General features: G+C 38.6%; 1 protein-coding gene across 1 annotated transcript; it reads right to left on the bottom strand.

Moving 5' to 3' along the window:
- Nucleotides 1-6,274: 6,274 nt before the first annotated feature.
- On the bottom strand, nt 6,275-22,084 carry taf4a (TAF4A RNA polymerase II, TATA box binding protein (TBP)-associated factor; the record flags this gene model as incomplete). The annotated part of the gene is made up of 15 exons (XM_083887881.1): nt 21,288-22,084; nt 20,183-20,322; nt 19,030-19,143; nt 17,975-18,064; nt 16,605-16,727; nt 16,371-16,460; nt 14,899-15,105; nt 14,106-14,247; nt 13,917-14,022; nt 13,282-13,451; nt 12,939-13,069; nt 10,494-10,619; nt 9,739-9,795; nt 9,518-9,640; nt 6,275-6,439 (listed from the first exon to the last, which is right to left on the bottom strand). Exons 1-15 carry the CDS (start codon nt 21,982-21,984, stop codon nt 6,275-6,277), a joined length of 2,481 nt encoding a protein of 826 aa, XP_083744007.1. The 5' UTR covers nt 21,985-22,084.
- Between the last annotated feature and the right edge of the window lie 252 nt (nt 22,085-22,336).

The raw sequence follows: 22,336 nt of genomic DNA, 5'->3' as shown, positions 1-22,336 counted from the left end.
TTGGTGATTTTTTTATTGGTATAAATCGTTAATATCTACCAATATTAATCAATAACTCCACTGTTATACAGTACAGAGACTCCAAAATCACTACACACACCAAGGGTCTCCTCATGGTCCTACTACAACAGCTGTTTTGTCAAAATGTGCCTTTTTTCAATTTTGGTGATTTTTTTATTGGTATAAATCGTTAATATCTACCAATATTAATCAATATCTCCACTGTTATACAGTACAGAGACTCCAAAATCACTACACACACCAAGGGTCTTCTCATGGTCATACTACAACAGCTGTTTTGTCAAAATGTGGCTTTTTTCAATTTTGGAGATTTTTTTATTGGTATAAATCGTTAATATCTACCAATATTAATCAATAACTCCACTGTTATACAGTACAGAGACTCCAAAATCACTACACACACCAAGGGTCTCCGCATGGTCATACTACAACAGCTGTTTTGTCAAAATGTGCCTTTTATGAATACGGACGTTATTCTTCTTCTGCAGTTCAATGTACGCAACCGGATGTGCCCGGACTAGTGCCCGGAGCAGGAGGATCTGCTGTTCAGGAGAACCGATGTTTATGTAACCGGACCAGGTTTTTTCAGAAATCTCGCTGAGCCCGAGATTACAATAAAACACATCGTTCTCAGCAATGGCTTCAGTTCTTCGTAAACATGGTAATGACGCTGATACACTAAAAAAAACAGCATTAATTGGAACTTCCGGTCTAGGTTCACTTTAAAGAAAAACTTTAGATTTGGTTCTGTGGTTGTGTTGACACATGGTGTATTATCAACACTCACATTTGTTCTCACTGATAAAATGGCTGCCAGCAGGAACAGAAGGGAAAACTGATTTGAGTCACTCACTTAGCCACCGAATCAACTCACCAATAAAATCTACACCTGTTTCAATGCATCACAATCTTATACAAACACCCTTCAAAAACTGAATTAAACCCTTTGAGGATTATTGGGTTAAAATGCAAATCATCATTTTGACTTTCAGCCTGTGTGTCTTAACATGGGCTTTGTTTCTTTGTCCAAGAACACTTTATCACCACAGCTGTGCTATATGCACATACAGTATATTCTGCTGCACGGCACACACACATCTATGAGTAACGGCTTTAAACACAACAAGGAGGACCCAAATGCTCCACTCCAAAGGAATTTATTCCACAAACAAAAGAAAAATCTTATCTTAACGTATACTTGATGACATGGTTCTTGGGCGACAGGACTGAGAAGCGAGACCAGGACTATTTATACATGAGGTAGAAGACGACAGGTGAAAACAATGAGGAACGGGATTATCAATCCCAACGGAAGGAAAATTACACAAAGGGAGGAAGTCAGGATCTAAAAAAACAGAGGGAAAAGATGAGTACAAAATAAAACAGGAAGTGCACGACAAGACTTTAACTAAACATAAAGAGACACAAAGGACCAACATCAACGAATCAAGTCATGACGAAAGTGAAACACTTAACATGATTAACATTAACATAATGACGACAACAGCATACATGTGTAGTATGTTCTACCACTTATATTATATTATACAATACATATTGTATGCATACATACACACTCACACACATATATTCTGTTAATACCTACATATAACTATATTTGTATTCTGTTTATAATATGTATATACCACGTATACTCCACCCATTGTCCCACTGGACATTACATCTATACAGACCATTTTCATATATATTTATATTTATACTTGTTTAATTTTACTGCTCCACAGTACTGTATTTGCACTTCTGGTTTAGATGCTAACTGCATTTTCTTGTGTCTGTACCTGTGTTCAGCAAAATGACAATAAAGTTGAATCTCAGAATCTAATGTTGTTGTCTCATATAAAGGAGATGACTTTGTAAATGTTGATGTTTGTCTCCTGTGGGCTGATGCTGTGCTTCCTGCTGCTTGGCCTGATTCAGCTCCATTAAAGAGGCCAACAGGCTGTTAACCCTCATGTCAAAACCTCACAGGTTCAGCCACACTTACAAACCCATTTCAGTGCCGGTCGTAAACAGTGGCCTTATTATAGCATCTCCAGGCCAATGCAGACTGCCCCGGGTCGACCCCATAACAAAAGACGCCTAAAGTCAGCATGAGCCGGGTTGGAACAAGGGCACGGGGAGCACGGGAGGTGAAGGAGGTGAAGGAGGTGAAGGAGGTGCAAACTCATGAACTGGTATTCCATGTTTTATTTCAGGTTTGATTCCTCAGGAGAGAGACGGGAGATCATTCTCTTTCATTTCATGAAAAAAAGTGGTTCTGCTCTACTGGAAGTGTGCATCTAAATGGATGATAAAATGCAACCATTGAATCACACTGCGCCATCATCAGCTCATCCCAATCACATTCACATGTCGCTGCGAGGAGAGACCGTTTTTCATGAGCCTAGACCTTAATCAACAACATGCAAGGAAGCGTTGAAAAGGATGAAATTAATTAACTGTCTTTTAGTATTTGTTTAACTGCATGAATACGTCAGTATTACGAGTGGAATTTTTTTTAATTCACTGGTTTTCAAAATAAAATATCACAACCTTTTTGTTCATCCAGCCCGGGGTCACACCTTAGTGCTGGATTTCATAACCTCTCTATTCATGAAAGAAATGTTAGCTGGGGGAGTTTTCATTAGCCTCTAACCATCATTAAAACAGAGCAACTCCGTGAATGTAAACAAGATTTTTAGACCAGAGACTCATCATTAAAAGTGCATGAGGTGCACACAGCTGAGCAGTCAAAGCCCATCTTAGAATCAGACATAATCTCCCATAATTAAAGCAAAAATGAACAATCACACACACAAATAAACTTGCTACGGATGTGGTTTATAATTTAATCTAACCCTGAGGTGAGAGCGTAAATGACAACACTCACTGCAACAAATTAATAAGAGCTAGCTTTAATTAATGCCATGGAAGGAAACAGTGATGTTACTTAGCCCTTCTTCCCTCTGACAGGCTCAGGGTGTTTACCCAGCACCCTTAGGTGCAGTGACTGAGATGTCGCTATGGCAACGGCTCCATCCCTGTTGTTGCTCTGCCTCTGGCACTCAAGTGGGAGCTTATGTGGTCTTAACTCTGAAAGCGCTGCAGTGTTGAGGAGTGGGAGAGGGATTACCAGGAAAAATATTGGATTGGGATGAGGAATAAAGGGTGAAGACTCACCTGAGTCACTGCTGCCATCACACCAAGACTTCTGTTGAGGACTGTCTATAGACCAATATATGTGATGGGAGTGGAGCTGAGTCATTTTGACTGGAGTGTGTAGAAAATTAAATAAATAATAAGAATGAATTCAATAATAATAGTTACAGTCACTTTATTTTCATTTCTCAATTCATCTTAATCTAATATCACTATAGCAGTGTCTGAAGTAGATTGATGATGGGAGAGCAAATTATCTTATTGGGAATAAATCTACCTCCTAGTCCGTATCGCAAAGTTTGCTCGGCCTATTTACGCCACTGTAGTTTAACGTTGGTGATGATGGTGTTACTTCAAGAGCTCAATATTTTCTCAGGTGGTGTAAAAGGCAAAAGTCATGCTGGTGAGGATTGAGCAGAGAAAAGTATGAACATGTGAGCAATAAGGTTAAAGGTCCAGTACGCAATACTGGAATAATAATAATAATAATAATAATGCATTATATTTAAGGCGCCTTTCAAGACACTCAAGGTCGCCGAATGTCACTAGCTTGGCGGGAGAGCACAAATGTCAAAAACAAAAGCAATTATGGCAGCTAATGCAACAAAGATATCATTCCAGTCGGTGGAAACACAGCTTTTCTGTCATTAGCAAGCGGCCTGTTAATCATGTCTATTGCTGCATTTAGGTCGAGTTCATAATCCTGTGTTGTGTTATCTACACATTCTTTTTTTTCCCCTTTTTATATTGTGAATGATATCAAAACAAACAATTGCCATATTATGATGGAATATTGTGTTATATGTCATATGGGCAGCTGTGGCCTAGGGCTGGTTAGGGCTTCGAGCTCGAGACCGGAAGGTAGCCGGTTCAATCCCCGACCAGTCCGCAGCTGAAGTGCTGTTGAGCAAGGCACTTAACCCCCTCACTGCTCCCCGAGCGCCGCTCACTGGCATGGCAGCTCACTGCGCTGGGTTAGCATGTTCTCCACCTCACTGTGTGCTGTGTGTGTTCACTAACTCACTGCAGAATTGAATTTCCCCTTGCGGGACTTAAAGGGTTCTTAATTAAAAAAAAGGTCATTTGATTCTGAGACCCCAGATATACAAGGTGTAGCATTTCTGAGAGAACCTCGAATGGAACAGCGCGACCAGCTGATACCAAAACCCCGGCCCAAATAAGAGCGTACAAAAAAGGTGAGTGATGTCACTCTCAATCAAGGCATCACTTGTCTTCATTATACTGTATTTGCATGTTGATACCTATCCCCTAATGTATTGAGATACAGTATGTTACACATTTCACCTTTAAACAAAATGTCCAGCTTACAGTAAGTAAAAATAACCTAAGGAGGAACTTTGAGTCAGCTCCAGTTGTGATATGATAAAATATAAAATGACTTACTGCCATCTAGTGACTCTTTAGGAAAATGTTCATTGTGGAAAATAAAGAGAAAGTATGGCTCCTCATCACCACTGATGGCTCAAAATAAATACTTATTGTTTCTCTGTTGGTCGATGCAGATATAAAAGCTGCTCCCAATCATTACAACATCAGGCCACTGTCCCAGCAGCAGAACGGCCTCATTATCTCCAGCCTGTGGTTGAGGTGAAAGTTAGCAGCTGATGCAGCAGCTGCTCATAATGGAGATGAACTCAAAGAATAGTGCAGCCTGCTTAACAATTGTGTTTTCATTTTGTGTGCAGAGCTGTGTGTTGTGCTCATGGGAGTAGATGCCTCAATAGAAGCCTGTAGGACCCATGGGATACTCTGCACTGACTGTACCACATGAGGCTCTGCAGATGTTAGATGACGTGGAATAATCTGTGAACAGGTAGATCATGTGTGTGAACACTTATCAGCACATGAAAAGTCCATCCTTTCACAAATAATGCAATGCTGCCCCCTAGTGCAAGATCAATGAAAACTCCACAGGTCTACTGTAAAATCATTATTTATTCAAACTTTCAATAGAGAAAATGTTTGTTTTTTTCTTAATGTCGTGTGGGTAAATTTTCAACTCTATACAAAACCGTGTGTAAAACTTTAGGTGTAACATTTACAAATGTACAGGAAGAAACTCTGGTTTCTTACGTCTTAATAGGTGCTAAAAAGCTAAAGGGACCATCCTGTGGCACACAAAGCAGGTAAGGAAATGATTGGAGGACGATGTCAGCCACTACTAAAATAGTAAAAATGTGCATTGGAGGGCAGCTACAAAAATACAAATCAGTTTCAGGTAGATGAATGTTTGTTTAGCAGGACAGGTTAAAAAAAAGTGTTGAAGTTTGAGAAATAAACATGTTAAAACAATTCGTAAAAGCATCATTAAAAACAGGTCACACCTCTTTTCACACACCACTGAAATCTATACACTTCACAAAAAGTGTCTTTGAATTTAAGCTTCATAAAAACATCTGAGGTGATTTAAATAAATAACTAAACTAAATTAATTTAAGCTCGAGTTTTAGCAAATAAATATACCGGAGAAAACAAACTCTAAAGAAAGTACTGGAGACGACAGAAAGAGCCTGATGAGCTACAGCAGGATGACTTGTTTCAGGGAGGTTATTATGGCTTCATTATAGTTAGGAAGGCAACTCAGTAGGTTAAACAGTTTAGAGCTCAAACTAATTCATTTGACAAATAATTAATAAAATTAGTTGGTCAAAGAAAACATGATTTCCATTGCTTTACAGTCTACTACTGCACATACAAAAGTCTGAAAATAAACTCTACTGTGTTGCAGTGCATATTTGTACAAGTCATTTGTTCATAGAAAAACCCTTAATATAATTTTTTTTCTTTTTTTTTTTTAAATAAAGGGGGCATCAGTTCACGACTTCTCTGAAAGAAAATAGGCAATTATTTGAGGAGGGAGATAGAGAGACCACCAGATGTATGAAGGCCAGGAATATCTGAAAATGTACCAGGTTGCTGCTGCTGAGTCTCCTCTTCATATATAAGAGGCTCTTACACTCTCTCTTTGGTGGGAGCGGCAAGTCTCTCTCACTCCACACTCTTCATTTTCTACCTCTCACCTCCTCTCCTCCTCCTCCTCCTCCTCCTCCTTCTCCTCTTTCTGACATCAAGCCTATTTGAGAAAGCCCTTGTAGAGGAAATGAGAGCGGCTGGTAAATCTCTCGTTCTCCAAACAGAAGAGCAGGTCCCTGAGATTGACGCGAGTGATGCGCTGCCGTGTGGGTCTGGAGCCCGATGAAGCGCCTCCGCTGGACAAAGAGGGACTTGTTCCCGATCCCTGCAGGATGAGAGAGATGGGAGGGGAATGAAAAAAGGAACCGTTTATATTTTAAAATAAGAATGACCAGTAGAGTGGATTAGTGTGTGCATTGCTTAGAGCGATCCTGGTCCTCAGGGACCCCTATGCCCTGCCATGTTTTAGATGTTGCCCTGCTACAACACACCTGATTCAAATGGTCTGCTTGTCATCAAGCCTGATAATTACCCATTCATTTAAATCAGGTTGTAGCAGGGCAACATCTAAAACATGCAGGGCAGGATTGGGAAACACTAGTTCAGAGCACCGTCTAGTCAAAGTCAAAAAGGCAAAAGGGGGCGAAAAAAAAAGACAATCTAGAATAACAGAGATCAAATGAAATAAAAAAAAATGCTAGGAAAATAAACAGACAAATACTGTCAATAATTAAGAGAACTCTGATTGAAAGCCAGACTAAACCACAATCAGAAACAGGTTTATTGCCATGTATGCTTCAATCGATACAGGGAATTTGCTGTGGTGAAATTGGTGCCAAAAATACAATAAAAAAGTAAAATACAAATTACACACTATATTAAACAATATAGCATAGACTATATATATATATATATAAACAAAATTAAATACTGAGATAGGTAGGTTCTTGAGTTTTTACTTTAAAAGTAAAAAGGATCAAATTACTTGAAATATGATCGTTCTGTGCTGTAGTCGTCGTCGAGGAGGCTGTTCCACTCACTGTGAGTTTTAATTTTTTACTCTTGGGATGATTAAAACACCAGAACCAGAAGACCTGAGGGTTCTAGAAGGTTTATAGTGTAAAAGGAAATAGATAAATAAGAGAACCCAAGACCATTAAGAGATTTAAAAACCAGCAAAGGGGACAGTAAAATCGACTCTGAAGCTCAAAGGCAGAGACTTCAGGATTGGAGTTATACGTGTGCTCACTTCCTGGTCTAATATAATATCCAGGCATCCTCTACCACATCATCCTCCATATGAGTAATAGCTAAGAAATAATGGAAACTTTACTAGAATATTTTAAGAGATTGTGTGAATGAAGCCTCCAGACAGGAGTGTTAATGGAGCAGAACCCAAACACTCCGAGCAGCATCAGTGATGTACTGTGTAGACAACATGATAAGATATCACATTATAACGACTGGCGTCTCATAGTGATTGGATGTGACTTGTTTCAATTTGATCAGTGATAACTCATTAGTCACCTGACAGTTTACCAGAGCCCGGTGCTCTGCCTGAACTAATAAAAAGCCTCATTACAGATGACTGATGACAGGTGTCTGTCACGGCTGTGTGAGCTGTTCTCACTTCTACTATGAGCAGTGGATTTTATTACACAATATAGATTTTTACATGTAACCTTGTGATACAACTGCTTCCACTTTTACTTTAGAGTCTTTTGATGAAGTGTGCGTCATAAGAGGCTCTCAAGTCTGAGTTCATCTAAAGCTAATCAGGTTGAGTAAAGTGCTCTCTCTACAGCAGCCATTTACCAAAGACTGGGGTGGACAAATATTGAATTGCATAACTGCAGTTTTCCCATTGACTAAGAGCTTATGGATGAATGTTTTAGATAAAAAAAAATGAGGTTGTGAATCCTTTATCAGACATGCATCTTGGATTTACCGATTTTAAGTAATATTTGTTATTCCAGAAATGGCTGTAAAATAGTCATTACCGTTTATCATGTTTAAAACGTGGGTCCACAAATAGAGTTTGGCAGACACTGCTCTACTTTGTAAAAGACGAATGTTGTGATTATTACTAGAGTATTTTTGTGGTAATTTTAGTGAGTAATTAAGCTTAAAACAGAACCTACTTTAAAAACTGTACTCAGCAACAGAATGTGAGTAAATTACTTTCAACCTCTGATAGGAACCTAAAAAGCAAAGTCATGTGGCTCAGTTTTTTATACCACATTCTTCAAAGCTTCTGCACAAATGAATAGCGATAGTTCCATTTTCATCGTAATTCACTGCGCACTTTAAAATCCATTTAAGAACCATAAAGATCAAGCAATATTTTGCAGATCCTGAGTTATTATATGATGTTTCCATGCAGTAACTCAATCTTTCTCTCATCCTAATGTGGAGAACACTTAGACAATAAAAGCAATACAAATAATAATAATAATTATTATTATTATTATTATTATTATTATTATTATAATAATAAGGGCGGGTCAAAATATCAATTTGGTGATACTTTTTTTTTTTTTTTTTTTTAAACATACATATCTTCTTACGGAGCCCCCGAAGTGACATGAGAAAAAAAAAATTGAAATCTCGAGTTTCAAAGTGGAGATCTCGAGTTTCCCAAAAAAATCTGAAAAAAAAAAAAAATTGAAATCTCGAGTTTCAAAGTGGAGATCTCGAGTTTCCCAAAAAAATCTGAAAAAAAAAAATAATCGAAATCTCGAGTTTCAAAGTCGAGATCTCGAGTTTCCAAAAAAAATCTGGAAAAAAAAATAATTGAAATCTCGAGTTTCAAAGTCGAGATCTCGAGTTTCCCAAAAAAAATCTGAAAAAAAAAAATAATTGAAATCTCGAGTTTCAAAGTCGAGATCTCGAGTTTCCCCAAAAAATCTGAAAAAAAAAAAAAATTGAAATCTCGAGTTTCAAAGTCGAGATCTCGAGTCCCAGCCTTATTAATTAAAGCCTTACATGAATAATGTCAGAGAGAATTAATGAACAGATGGGTTATAGTATTGTTACTATTAACTAATATTTGTATAATTTAACTGACTCATCGTGGATTGCTGCTAGCATAACAAACCACAACCTATAAGCTACACAGAAAAACTAACACGAGACTATTATCAGTGTCAAGGCTGGGGAAACAAATGTGTTTTTTTAGCTGTCAGACCAACATAAAATCAAGCTAGATACAATCTGTATATGCTTATCTTTGGGATCTTTGGTGATTTGGGAAAAAAAGTCCCTGACAACTATCCATAATTTTATGAATATAGCCCTCAAAGAGACAGATTGCCTTATGTGCTGTGTTGCATGACAACAGAAACCAGCGCTCTATGCTCGACGGTTGTTCTCAGGATTTAGAACACTGTGTCATTAACTTTACCTCAGCTGCAGAAGAGGAGGACGGAGAGTCCAAAATTCTTCTCTTCTTCCTGGGGCCAATGGCTGCCAGTGCTGTCAGGTTGGCCTCCCTCTGTCTCATCTGAGCCAGCTCCTGCTGCTGCATCTGGATAACGCCAACATGGAAACAAGGAACTGAAGCATATGGAGCTTAAACATACAGCAGCAATGACGGGCCGACTGTCTCCTCACAACTCAGCTTACCTCTTTTGCTTTCTGTTTCAGACGAAGCTGCTCTGGGTCCTCCTGCCGAGCTCGAGACTGCAGCACCAAACACAGAATATATTAACAAGTGAAGAACAAAGCATGTTGAGCCAAGTCTTCATCCACACCAACACATACTATTTTCAGATAATAATAGACGATAATACTGTAAATAAACACACATCGACCATGTCTCACCAAGTTTTGTAATGACCACATGATATATTCAAATCCTGTTTGGTAATTCTTAATGTAAGAGTTAATGTAATTAAAAGGGGCATTATTAATTCACCCCCTATGTTTTCTGAAATATTACACTGGACATTTGTTAAAAGTAGTTTTAGTACCATTTTTAACAAGGAACCAAACAGCAAGGCAAAGCGTGAATCACAGGTGACCATACATCAAACTTTTTGGGAAAATAAAAGCTTCAGGACACACAAACACAAAATGCTGCTACAGAAGCCAGCATTCACTTCACGTTAGCTAGCTTTTTAAATAAACAACAAAAGATGCTTGTGCTGAAAGTCTGTCTGAACCAAGTAGTTTTAAATGATGTTCCTGTGCAAAGTTAAACATCAAGGCAACAAAAATTTTCAATTCTCAATAAAGGTATTTGTGAGGACAATAAAAGCACAGTTTAAGGCCATTGTATTTGTAATGGAAACTGCTACATCACTTTTTTATAATACAACAGAAACTCTGTGCCAATCCAACAGTGCTCTATGATTGATTTGATGTTTGTGATACTGTACCTTAGCTGCCTTCAGGAGAATCTCTCTCTCCTGTTCCTCCTTCCGCTGTTTCTCTAACTGGTCGAGCTGCTCAAAGAACTTGAGCTGAGCTCGAATGTCACTGCTCTGATCATGGTTATCATCCTCCTGCCAGGAGAGAATGGTAGTAACGTTACTGCTTAGATATACGAGGTGTAACTTTAATATAGCTTATTAAAGTTTGATGTTGAGATGTTGGTGCTTCTCAAAAGAGAGTGGCAATTCTGCTGTAACACAAATATTAGGCTTAAAATGTATGAAGTGTTATTAATTCACTGATTCTTGGGAATTTGGCTAAAACAGGTTTTACTTTTGAAAAAAAAAAAGTTACTTATATTACCAAATCTGAAGGTATCTCATTATAGACCAAGGTCTTGGCTGTTCAGCAATGTACCAGTGCAACCTCCTCAATTCGTATTTTTTTCATAAGCTTTTCCAGTTATTATTTTGTTTTTGTCAACACCGTCAGTCACAATATAAAGCAAATTATTTCTAAATCATTTGGTCTAATATGTATTGAGAGTTTCTAAATCATTATCTGGCATTCTTAGTTCAAATATATGCTATTAAATGTTGAATATTCACTTTTGTTCATTTTTATACTGTTTCATGTGTACTCCTTTAAAAGATCTAACATCATAGAATGTTTACTTTAAGCCTAAATTTTATTTAAAAACATATTTTGTATTAAAAGAGACTATTACTTTAATATATCAACACTACTGAAGAAACATACTGTAAGCATATTCATTTAAAACAAATAAAACTCCCACTGACGACGGTGACGGTGACACTAATCTGACCGTCGTGACAGTGGCATCATTTCAACATTAATTCCAAAATGTATACCACCCAAGTTTATGGCTTCTTGCTTCACAACTTTATTTAAATATTTGGTCAAAAAAATAACAATCCTGGGTACTGTGTAAAAGAACCCCATCCACATATTGTCAAATATTAAATCATCATAGTAAATAGCAGTAGTCATTACCAGTAAGAATAATGTACAATGTATCACTGACATCTTAAACTGTCATCTACTCATAAAATAATTAATTATATTCTTCTGTAAACAGGAGTGTAAACTGTATATTGGACAGGAAGTACAGACTATTGTGAACACTGTGGCAAACATTCACTAAGAAACATATACTGTAGGTTCAATTAGCAATAGGCTATCATTAATAAAAGTTGAGTGTAATGACTATGAAACTGGTGGGAATTACAGTGAATGTTAGATTTGGTTAAATGTTGTCATGACATTTTCATTTGGCTTTAGTGATTGGAGATGCATTAGCCTACAAGGGATATTGTATACTATGTGCTATGTAGATAGGTAGTAATATAGAAGAAATATAGGAGGAATTACATAAATAAAAATATAAAAGAGGCTAGTGAAACATTACAGGTCATATTGGTATTTATTGTGATCAACAATTATGTCCTAGCCTCCTTTGAGGACTGTTTGGGTTTTGTCAAACCTGACGGTGGTGACAAAAACCTACTCTTTCACATGATTGAATATTCACATTCTTGTTTCCCTTCTGTTACTAGCTACTTCAGACCTCTTATTAAAACGTTTACAATTATGTCATAATCTAATTTAATATTTTTTATACAACAGAGATGGTGTTGACATGTTATGGTTGTGACAGTAGCAGTGTCCAAAAACATAAACAAGTTTAAATAACCTTTCAGTGGATTCCATGTATTTCTTTTTGTCAATCTATAAAAGTTAATTTATAATATTTGCTGTATAAATAAACATCATGATTAGCAATGCAACAGCCTTTTAAACCAGGATATGATGATTTTAGTGTCGTAGCGTCAATTGTTTGTTTTCCAAGAATCTCGTTTAAAATTTAACCAAAATCATTTAAATCCACATTCAAAAGTTATTGCAATAAATTTAAATACATTTATTTGGTTTATTTGTAATTAATATAGTAAATACCCATGAGCTTTTCGAGATGTTCACATTCGAAGGTCTAAGGACAGAGGATGTTACCAACCCTGTGAAGTCCCGTGAGACAAACTATGTTTTGTAAACTGTGGGCTATACAAATAAAGATTGATTGATTGATTGATTGATTCAGATAAAGTAATGTTGCAAAAAAAAGTGTTTGAACATTCTGTAACATTACAAAATCATGCAACAAGGGATTCATATTCTTTATGAACATTGTTCTTTCTTTGTGAACATCTTAAATAAGAATTTTTTTAATTATGAGGTCCCAGTATAACTGAAAAGATGCAGGTTTTCCCACATGGAACTTAATAAATACCTAGGACTCTGTGTTGGCCTGCTAGACAGCAGTTCGAAGTCACTAATGTGAGATATTAATGATATGGTTATTGTCAACTCTAAAACAAGAGGCACGACGCCACATCACTGTGGCTTTGTCCATAATGTAGCTCTGAACAAACCTTAAAGTTGATATTTTTCTGCTGGGCCACGTGGGAAACTTTTTCAAGCAGGTTCTGGAGTCGCTGCTGAGTAGCATGGGAAATGTAATTCACCACGTCCACACCCAGGTCAGTCACAGCATACTTCCTTGCTGGAAAAAGACACAGCTATATGACTTGGTGTTTTTGGTAAAGGTGGAATATTTCACTGAAATAAAATAAAATAAAATAAAATAAAATAAAATAAAATAAAATAAAATAAAATAAAATAAAATAAAATAAAATAAAATAAAATACAATTAAATAAAATAAAATAAAATTAAATTAAATTAAATTAAATGATCAATATTCATAATTGTCTCACCTATAGTCAGCATTCTCCTTTGCAGCAGGGAACAAGATATGAAAGCCTCATCCTTACAGGAATGTGTTACCACTCCCACTAGTCCAGAATTGGTTGCTAGAATATTGTCACTCTCCTCTGACAGGTTCACTCCTGCCATGGAGGCCACATCGTTGATGTCATCATCATCTCTGTGAATAGAGAAGGGAGAAACCAAGTCAATGAACCGATGACAAAGAATCTGAAGCGATACTCTTAATGCAGGTTCGATTGAAACAAGGAAAGAATAGTCTTTTAAAGAGTACATGCATGCAGGCACAATTACAAAAGACAGACACTTTAAACACACCATATAACCTGAGACATAATGTCTCACAAAACATATGTGGTAATAATAACTAAAGTAAAAACAATACAATCATAAATGTAAAAAGGAAGGAAAAATGGATCCCATACCCTGGATATAACACTCTCTAATCATATGGAATGTTTTGGGGGTTGAAGCACATAATTAAGGAAAAGTTGTCAGCTGATGTTTATTTATTATATTTAAATCACCCTTTATGTTTTTCAAATTATGGCAAGTTGAAGGTTTTTTCTAATTCATTTTGCAAGAAAAACTGACTGACTTTGAACTGTGTCCTTTTAGTTCTTACTTGAAAGTGCCACCAGCCTCTTTCAGCTTGTTCTTGTTAGCTGGATTCAAGGCTGCTGCAGCAGCGACTTGTGTCGAGACAGATGGCACGTCTGGCCTCACAGGAACTGTTGGAGACGCACAAATCATAATAAATACTGCAAGACATCCACAAACACAGAAAGGGGTACTTCCATATTCACATTCTCACCTGGTTGGAGCCCTTTAAGCTGGACTTGTTGCTGCCCCGTCATGATGCGGCCAGGGGCCTGATTCCTGAGAGTTACCATGGGGGTTGTCGGTAAAGTTACCTGAGGTCTCAGCATTGCTCTCTGCTGCTGAGGCTGGAGAACCTAACAAGATATCAAATAATGATGTTCTTGATACTTGATGTTTCATTGCACAACTTATATAGTTAGGGCTGGCCCAAGGGAAAATGAACTCTCCCTTAGTTATGCTTCTATAGGCCTAGACTGCTAGCGGGAACTGTGGTGCACTGAGCACTCACTTTCTCACTCTCTCATTCTCTTTGTATTCAGATGGCATTAAGATTTGACAAGTAATCTTGTACTTTCTCTCCCCAGTTATGTTTTTCCTCTCCGTCCTCCCTCTTTCTGACTGTGTCTTCAGTCTGTAGATAATGGACATATCCAAGCCTGATTCTGTTGTTATTATTATTATGATTATTATTGTTGTTATTGTTATTATTATAATTATTAATAACCTCTATGCTCTCAATCTGCAGATACTTGTGGCTTCAGGGCTGCAGGATCCAGACCCAGTTACAAGGCTTTTACCATTATTAGTAGCAGTATTGCCAAATATTAAGATTAAAATTGAAATCAGTGTACATTTTTTCCTTTCACCCTAATCGGCCAAGGCAGATAAGATGGATGAACATTTTTGAGTCTGGCTCTGACAGTTTTTTCCCCCCTCTCCTCTGATGTCAAGTGCCTTGAGAAAATGTATGTGGTGATTTGATGCAAATCAAATTTGAGGTTTACCAGTGAGGGGGTCTGTCCTGGCATGCTGATGCCTGGATGGAGTTGCGGTCTGTTAATAGGGGCAGTGAGACGAGGGGTAGGGCTGCCCAGGACCACTGTGGTCGGTGAGGTGGAGGACACCGGGGTTTGGGTCGGCAGGGGGAGAAGACTCTCCTGGATGAAAGCTGTTGAGTCTGGAGTGAGCTGCCGCAAGGCTGGGAGGCTTCTCTAGAGATGACACAAAGGTGGACAAAGAGTACAGAATTTTAACCAGAGTAAACAGGATTGAACACATTGTCTGGGTTTAAGCCCAGTTCCACAATTTAATTTTTCTAGGACTGAGATTAAGGTCCTTTTATTTACTTAAAAAGCACTTAACTAAGCTCCTCAGTAAAATGCGGATCTTATATCCACATCCAACCCTGTTCGTACCTTGACATTCTCTGACACAGGCCTTTAAACTGTTTCAGATTCTCAGCTGAAAAGCTAGGCCTTCTTTAGCCTGCAGCCCAAATCAGACTTTCAAGCATATCCAGATTGTATCCAGCTTGATTTCATGTCAGTCTGGACGGCTAAAAAAACATGTGAGATCCAATTTTCCTAAAGCTGATTCAAACCAGCTTTTCAATTGGGATTCTAAACAGATTTTTTACAGATCTGTTTTCAATGTGAATGTCGCTCAGAAGTGTCTGTTACTCACAAACAATGACATAGATCCGGAGAGACAGAAGATACTTGGAAGTTCGACACAGTGGAAGATAATAGTTTAAAAATCAGAATAAAGTTTACCCCACAGCTCCACATAACCATTTGGCACAGGCACAGAATTATGTCGTCTATTTTGTTTATTTTGTTTAGACTACTTGTTTTGCCGGGTTAGGGCTAAGGTTAGGAGAAGAAGAAGAGAACCAATGCCACGCCTTGTGTAGCTAACGTGACGAGATTCTGGAAGAAGCGTTTGAAAAACGGCGGAGGTGAACACAGATGGGAACAGTTGCAGAGAGAAAAAATGTACGACACAATTCGTCAAAAGTATGAGAGCACTTTACATTAATGCCTTCAAAGAACAGCGCTGGGTGCAAAATGTGCACAGTTGATCTCGCATTGCAAGGCAGCACAACATCGCCATGAGCACCTGAAGAGCATGTTAGAGTCATGGGTGAAGGAGATTCACGGTCGTAGTTAATTTATCACTTATCTATCAACAAAACTGGAGAAAATAGAGGGTATTTATGTCCATTAAGTTTGTTTTTAAATTGGCCTGAAATCATTGTCTGTCAAAATGGACACACATTTGAAAATGTGTAGGTACATTTGATGATAATTAGCTGAATAACGGTGTATAAGGGGATGTTCTGGAATCAAACTGTTCTTATTTGACATTTTATCCGATTAATAATCAATTAAACAAAAAAATAATCGACAGATTAATCGGTTATCAACATAATCATTAGTTGCAGCACTAACTGACAGCAGAACATATGTTTTCTCACCTTTAGGAAAGGCACAAGGTATGGTTGGGGTGAAGAATTAAGCTCTTTGTACAATCTGCTGGTGAATTCCTCAGCTTCAAGTTTGCCCTCCTAAAACAACACAAAAACACATTTAGCTGTCGTACATGCAGATAAAACTACAAATGATATAACTACAAATGATGTGTCTCTTTGTGGAAGGACTTTTCCAGTCTCTTACGTCTCTACGTCTTTGATATGTGTGGACTCACTCACCAGCAGCTCCTTGACCAGCTCTCTAACAATGGCCGCAGTCTCTGTCGACTGCTTCCCACTGGAAGCCAGCTTTATCAATGTCGCCAGGAAGTTCTTACATTTCTTTACATTCTCCATTGTCTCCTGTCAGAAACACAAAACATCTCATATTATATACGGTTTTAATTGTATGCAAGTTGCATAAACTTAACTCGTCGGTGAAAGGTTTGAGTCATCTGTGTAAAACACACCTCCAGTTAATCTCTCACTTTGCCAGTTTACATTGTGTCATCCTGATCAGTACTATCATCTTGTTTATTTGTATCTGTGCTGCTTTGTCTTTGTTTGTTGTCGATATACAGCAGAGGTAGTCAATTAGAATCTAGAGAGGACCAGATAGAGAAAATGTCCTCAGGCCAAGGTCCAGAACATCATGTAGTTGGTTAAGTGGTTAAGTCCAACCTTGTTTACTTTAAAATAGAAACAGGAAGTGTTGTATTTGTGACATGTGCGAAAGATTACAATGTTGAAACTGTGGTAAAGGATCATTTTTGCTGTGTATTTCAGTGAGAGCAAGAGATCTAATGCCAAAAAAACGAGTATGGTTCACTCATTGTTACTGCTGTACCGTGTACTGTCTGAATGAAATGAATGAAATGAAATGAAGCAAAACGTTCAGCAGTGGAGGCTTTCTACTCACAGGCCAAATGTGGTCCCAATTCACTAAGCACTACACACACACCCTCTAGCCAGGTACTGGCTATAAGATCAAGGCAGCGATAGCATTATTTTAGACGTTCATCATGGCAGAGCTGGCGAAAAAGAAGCAGAGAAAACCATTGTCGGAGGAAGCAGAAACGACCGAGCGAGGGGCCGCACATAAGTAAACACCGGAGTGGCCTTTTTCCAAATGGCACAGAAGCATGCAAAAACGGATGCCAACCGACATGGACATGGCTCCATGGCTTGTGTTCATCGGATCCATTGAAAACAAATGCACATGGCCAGGAGAGGGGAGGGGGAGCATCAGTGGGGAATTTTTAAAACAGTGAGGATAAAGCGGTAGACAGTGGATGGATGTTTATGGTGGTGTCATAAAAAGGTGTACTCTGTAAAGAAAAAGCAGAAAAAGCGCCCAAACCTGCAAAGTTTCACATTAAAATCCAAGTGCTACCTCAAAACGTGAGACAAAACAAAGATGAAATATATAGATGTACAAAATATGACAGTGTCTGCAACACATAAGATGCACCACAAGAGGAAAGTCTTGAGCAGAGCAACACAAACCCTTTTTACATCAATTTCATTTAGCACATTTATAAATGCCATGCAAAGGAGAACAAATCAGGCTTTATAGTACATGTGTGTCTCTTGGACCATGCAGGACTCACTTTGCTCACTGTTACTGAGGTAACAGTAGTCCCAGCTGTTTGGCTGGCAGTCCTGGGTGTCATTCCTTGTACTGGAGCCCCAACTGAGCTCTGGGAACAGATACATGTAGATGTTGAAGTTAATACAGAGGTATCACAATTACATGTTATTATGTTTCTGTATGTATGTTATGTTTGGTGAAGTCAATAATAGAGAATGTGGTTTTATAGTAGTTTCAAAGTTGCTCAGTCATATTAAAGAAACGTTTAGTTCCCTATAGGAATCAGGGGTCGTTCTCCTGCACTGATCGACAGTTTTCTTTCTCAAAAGAGGATTTCAATCTTTTTATGTCCCACTAACACGCTAGCAACAAGGTAGTGGTTGAGTGGTACGACCAGCAAACTGAGGTCTGAGGTTTTGAAACATTAAGCCTACTTTAATAAAAAATGAAACACATCAAGCTCAGTACCATGGGGCAATAAGCTGTTAAACCATGTTATTGCTAGACATTTTATTGAAAGCCACAATGGTACTTAATATATTGGATTATTTCTGAGTATAGCTTATCCTGAGCTCTCGAGCTGAGAGCGTTGATACAAATATAGATACATAAGAACAGTTTGAATGTGGTAAATTCAGGTAACAAGGTTGAAGATAACCATTAGACCCAGGCAAAAGAAAACAATATAAATTAATAAATTTTATATATTTATATGTAGACAACTTATTGCACTTTTTTTTTTTTTTTAATTTTGCTATTAGTACTTTTACTTTTTAAGAGATGCAATGGGCTTGGTCCTGTTGTTCATGATAAAACAGTAAATAGTTTTAAAGTGTTTTTATGTTTGTTATGTGAAATCCATTTATTACATTTGGGGATTCTTGCGCCATCCCATGCCACCCTGCCAAGACCTCTTTGCCCCCGCTTTGCCACCCCATGTAGAATTTTTTCTAGATCCGCCACTGAATCAGAGATGTTAACTTTCTGTGTGCTTGGTGATAGGCGATAACACCAGGATATAAAATATATATCGATATATTATATCGATATATATATAATGTGACAACCGTTTACCTGAAGAATAGGAGGTCTGTGAAGAGTGGTGGTTGCAGGGAGTGTCGTTGGAGCCGGGCAGCTCTGTCGAATGATGGTGCTGGGAGCCACTTGTCTGCTGATGTTTCCTGGAGACTGAGAAAGAAGGCAAAAGCAAACGTAAAATGTAGCAAAACATCTACTGTTTCCATTTGTACTGATCAATCACTGAATGTGACTTATTATATTATGCATTATATATATATATATATATGCTTTAAATACACCTAGCTTCAACTGATCCAGTTTTACACTCAACACTCACATCCAAACTGTTTCAGTGTTCATTTGAAAACCGTTTTTTCAAATTTAAAAAATGAAATGAGCATTTCAGATTCGAGTCAGAAATTATCTGCTGTGACCATACAGGCACACGTGGCGAGAGCTGATTTGCTCCTCTGCTATTTTAGAAAGTAAGTAAGTAAATAAAAACAATGGCAATAAGTATGAGCAAGGGTTTCTCTTAAGAACGCAACATCGAAGTGAAAATGAAAGTACGTTTTAATAGAGATTTTCATAAGAACCTATAAGAACCTTTCAGGAAGTGAATGTGGGAAACTGCGTTGATATTTCCAAAGGTCTGCTGCCATCAAGAAAAAAAACGTCAGCAGCAACATTTTCAACTGTAAGTTTCAGTTTAAAGGTTTTGGGGCTCTTATGTCGGCAGCCATATGTGGAGCTGAATTTATGCATTGTTAAAAAATAAGAGTGATACAAATGTAGCCTGTGATATTGACAGGAAAGCTAGTCGACTATGGGCTTTAATGTTGCACATGGCACCTAAGCTTGCAGAGATAGAAAACCTTTCCTGGGCAGACTGTAGCTGGATTCACTTGAACTCCAGACATTCTTTGAAGATTGTCTGGAGTTGCCGTGTGTGTAAATGCAAACATCCGCACATGTCACTCTGGAGTCTCTGGGCAGCTCCCTAGTTTGATTTCTGTTTATTATCTAACTCAGTTCATAATAGAACACGTGAGATGTCACCTCCTTGGTCTGGATTCATCTGCTATTTTAAACACATCTCACCTAGACAATGTGTGCATGTGAACTGCAAACTTGGGAGAAGGTCTGGACTTAATTCTCCAAACATTTTCTGGAGTTTGTGTCTGAAAAGGGGCTTGTGGGACCTTACCTGAGCAGGTGACACATTGGTGGGCGTAGCGGTTCGAGGAGCCATGCCTCCCTGTGCCTGAGCTTGAGCCTGCATTTGGGCCAGAGCCTGCTGCGGAATCATCAGCAGCTGTCCACTCTCACTGCGTACAAGCACCATCCCTGAACCATGTCAGAAAAATACATTAGACAACTGGAAAGTAATTTTCTTTATGGCAAGTATTTGCCATAAATCAGTGGTTTGGTTTCATATAATTAGTGTGGCATGATACTGAGTATATACAAAAATGGACAGTGTTTTATATGTCGGATGAACAACGATTTCATCATCTATTCAAAATTCACAGTTATTACATTCTTCTCAATCTTTTTTTTCCCTAAATAATAACATACAATATACATAATTTATTTAATGGTCCATCTCTCCATGAAACATTCTTTATAACGTTTCTCTCCAGACTGAAGGGTAAGTTATTACTAGGGTTGCAACTAACGATTATTTTCATGATCGCTTAATCTGTCAATTACTTTCTCGATTATTTTGTTTCGGCTATAAAATCTAGTAAAAATATTGATCAATGCATCTCAAACCTGGAAATTATAATGCTCCAAATGTTGTTTTTTTTGTCCACAACCCAAAATGATTCTGTTGTAATTATGTATTTGCTGTATGGATGGATAATTATTATTGTATTATAATTATTATTAATAATTAAAAAATACACACTCATACCCTGCCCAAAATAGTTGACGATTCATTTATTAATTGATTAATTATTGCCAATCCTTGCAGCCCCAGTGAATATTGTACTAATTGTCTTATTCTTGATGAGCAATTGAGTTTTACTGAAATGTTGAGACACAATGCAGCACTCTGCGTTTGTTTACATTTGTTATATATTATGTTTGTTGTATATGATTACGCAACACTGCTTGTGATGCATTTATTTATTTATGGTTTGATTTATTTATTTATTTATTAAAATAAAAAAACTAATAAATGTGGATATCATAAATCGTCTGCTTCTGGTATATTTGAGTTTTAGGGACAAGTTTAAAAAGTAAATAATAAGTTGAACAACATCAATAACAAAAAATAAGTTTGTAAACGCGATGCCTTCACTCACCGGGGGGCAGCTGGATGTTGTGTATGCTGGGCTGACCCGGGTTCGTCTGCTGCAGCCTCGGGGCCAACATCTGAGCACCGGCGGCAGCCACAGTCGCCGGACTCCGGGGAGAGCTCACAGCCCCGGCGGTGACAGCAGCAGCAGCAGCCGGCTGCGGTGTTGACTGTATTATGGTTGTGGGCGGCTCCGCCTTGATAATGTGCGACCTGTTGGACATTATCTGGCCGTTGTTTACGACACCCGACTGTCCTGTTGTGTGAGCAACCATGACATTATTGTTCCCATTCAGAGTTGGCGGCCTGACCAGAGTCACAGTGGCTGGTGCTGCTGCTGCTGCTGCGATGTGGCTCATAGACCGAGCTGAGTTCATGAGAGGCGTCTGGATGACAGTGTTAGACGCACCGAGCAGCCCTTTATTAGCAGACACTGATCCACTGTTGACGGCTGCGGGACAACCGCTGTTGCTTGTCGCTGTCCCCCCGTGAGGGACAGCAGCAGAGGCGGCGGCAGCGGCGGCGCTTCCTGCATCGCGAGGGTTCATCACAGTTTGGCTCCCGTTGAAAGTCTGCGCCGAGTGTGAGTCTACTTTCCCCCGATGAGGAGGCAGAGAAACTGAACCCCCGCCGCCGTCAACAGGTGCTTTTTTGCCAGGGTCGAGTCCAGTGGTGGAGTCCGTGCTGGCCGTCGACGCGTCCATGGTTTGACCATGGGGGGGACCTCGTTATCATGTACGATGAGACCCCCAGCGCTTCAACTTGTTCAAAAGTCACACAAACAACCGTGTATGTGATGGAGGAGGCAGCGGGACTCTGACACTTTCCTTTCTCCTGCGTGTTCTTGTGTTTACACTCTTTTTACGAGGCACAAAGAAGGAAAACAAAACAGAAGTAGTTTTTACAGCGTACCTGCTTTTAGCAAGACCGTCTTGACCAAGTAACACAGCTGGACATTAGCTCCCGCAAAACCCCCCCCCCCTAACAGTCCCGGAACTATAACTGTATGTAATTACCGGCTATTTCGCGCCTACCCCGAGTGGTTGTTGTGACACA

The sequence above is a fragment of the Microchirus variegatus genome (genome assembly GCF_963457635.1).
Source record: "Microchirus variegatus genome assembly, chromosome: 4".
In the NCBI taxonomy this organism is placed as follows: Eukaryota; Metazoa; Chordata; class Actinopteri; order Pleuronectiformes; family Soleidae; genus Microchirus; species Microchirus variegatus.
The sequence above is the reverse complement of the archived record's forward strand: the minus strand, read 5'-3'. Positions and strand labels throughout refer to the sequence as shown.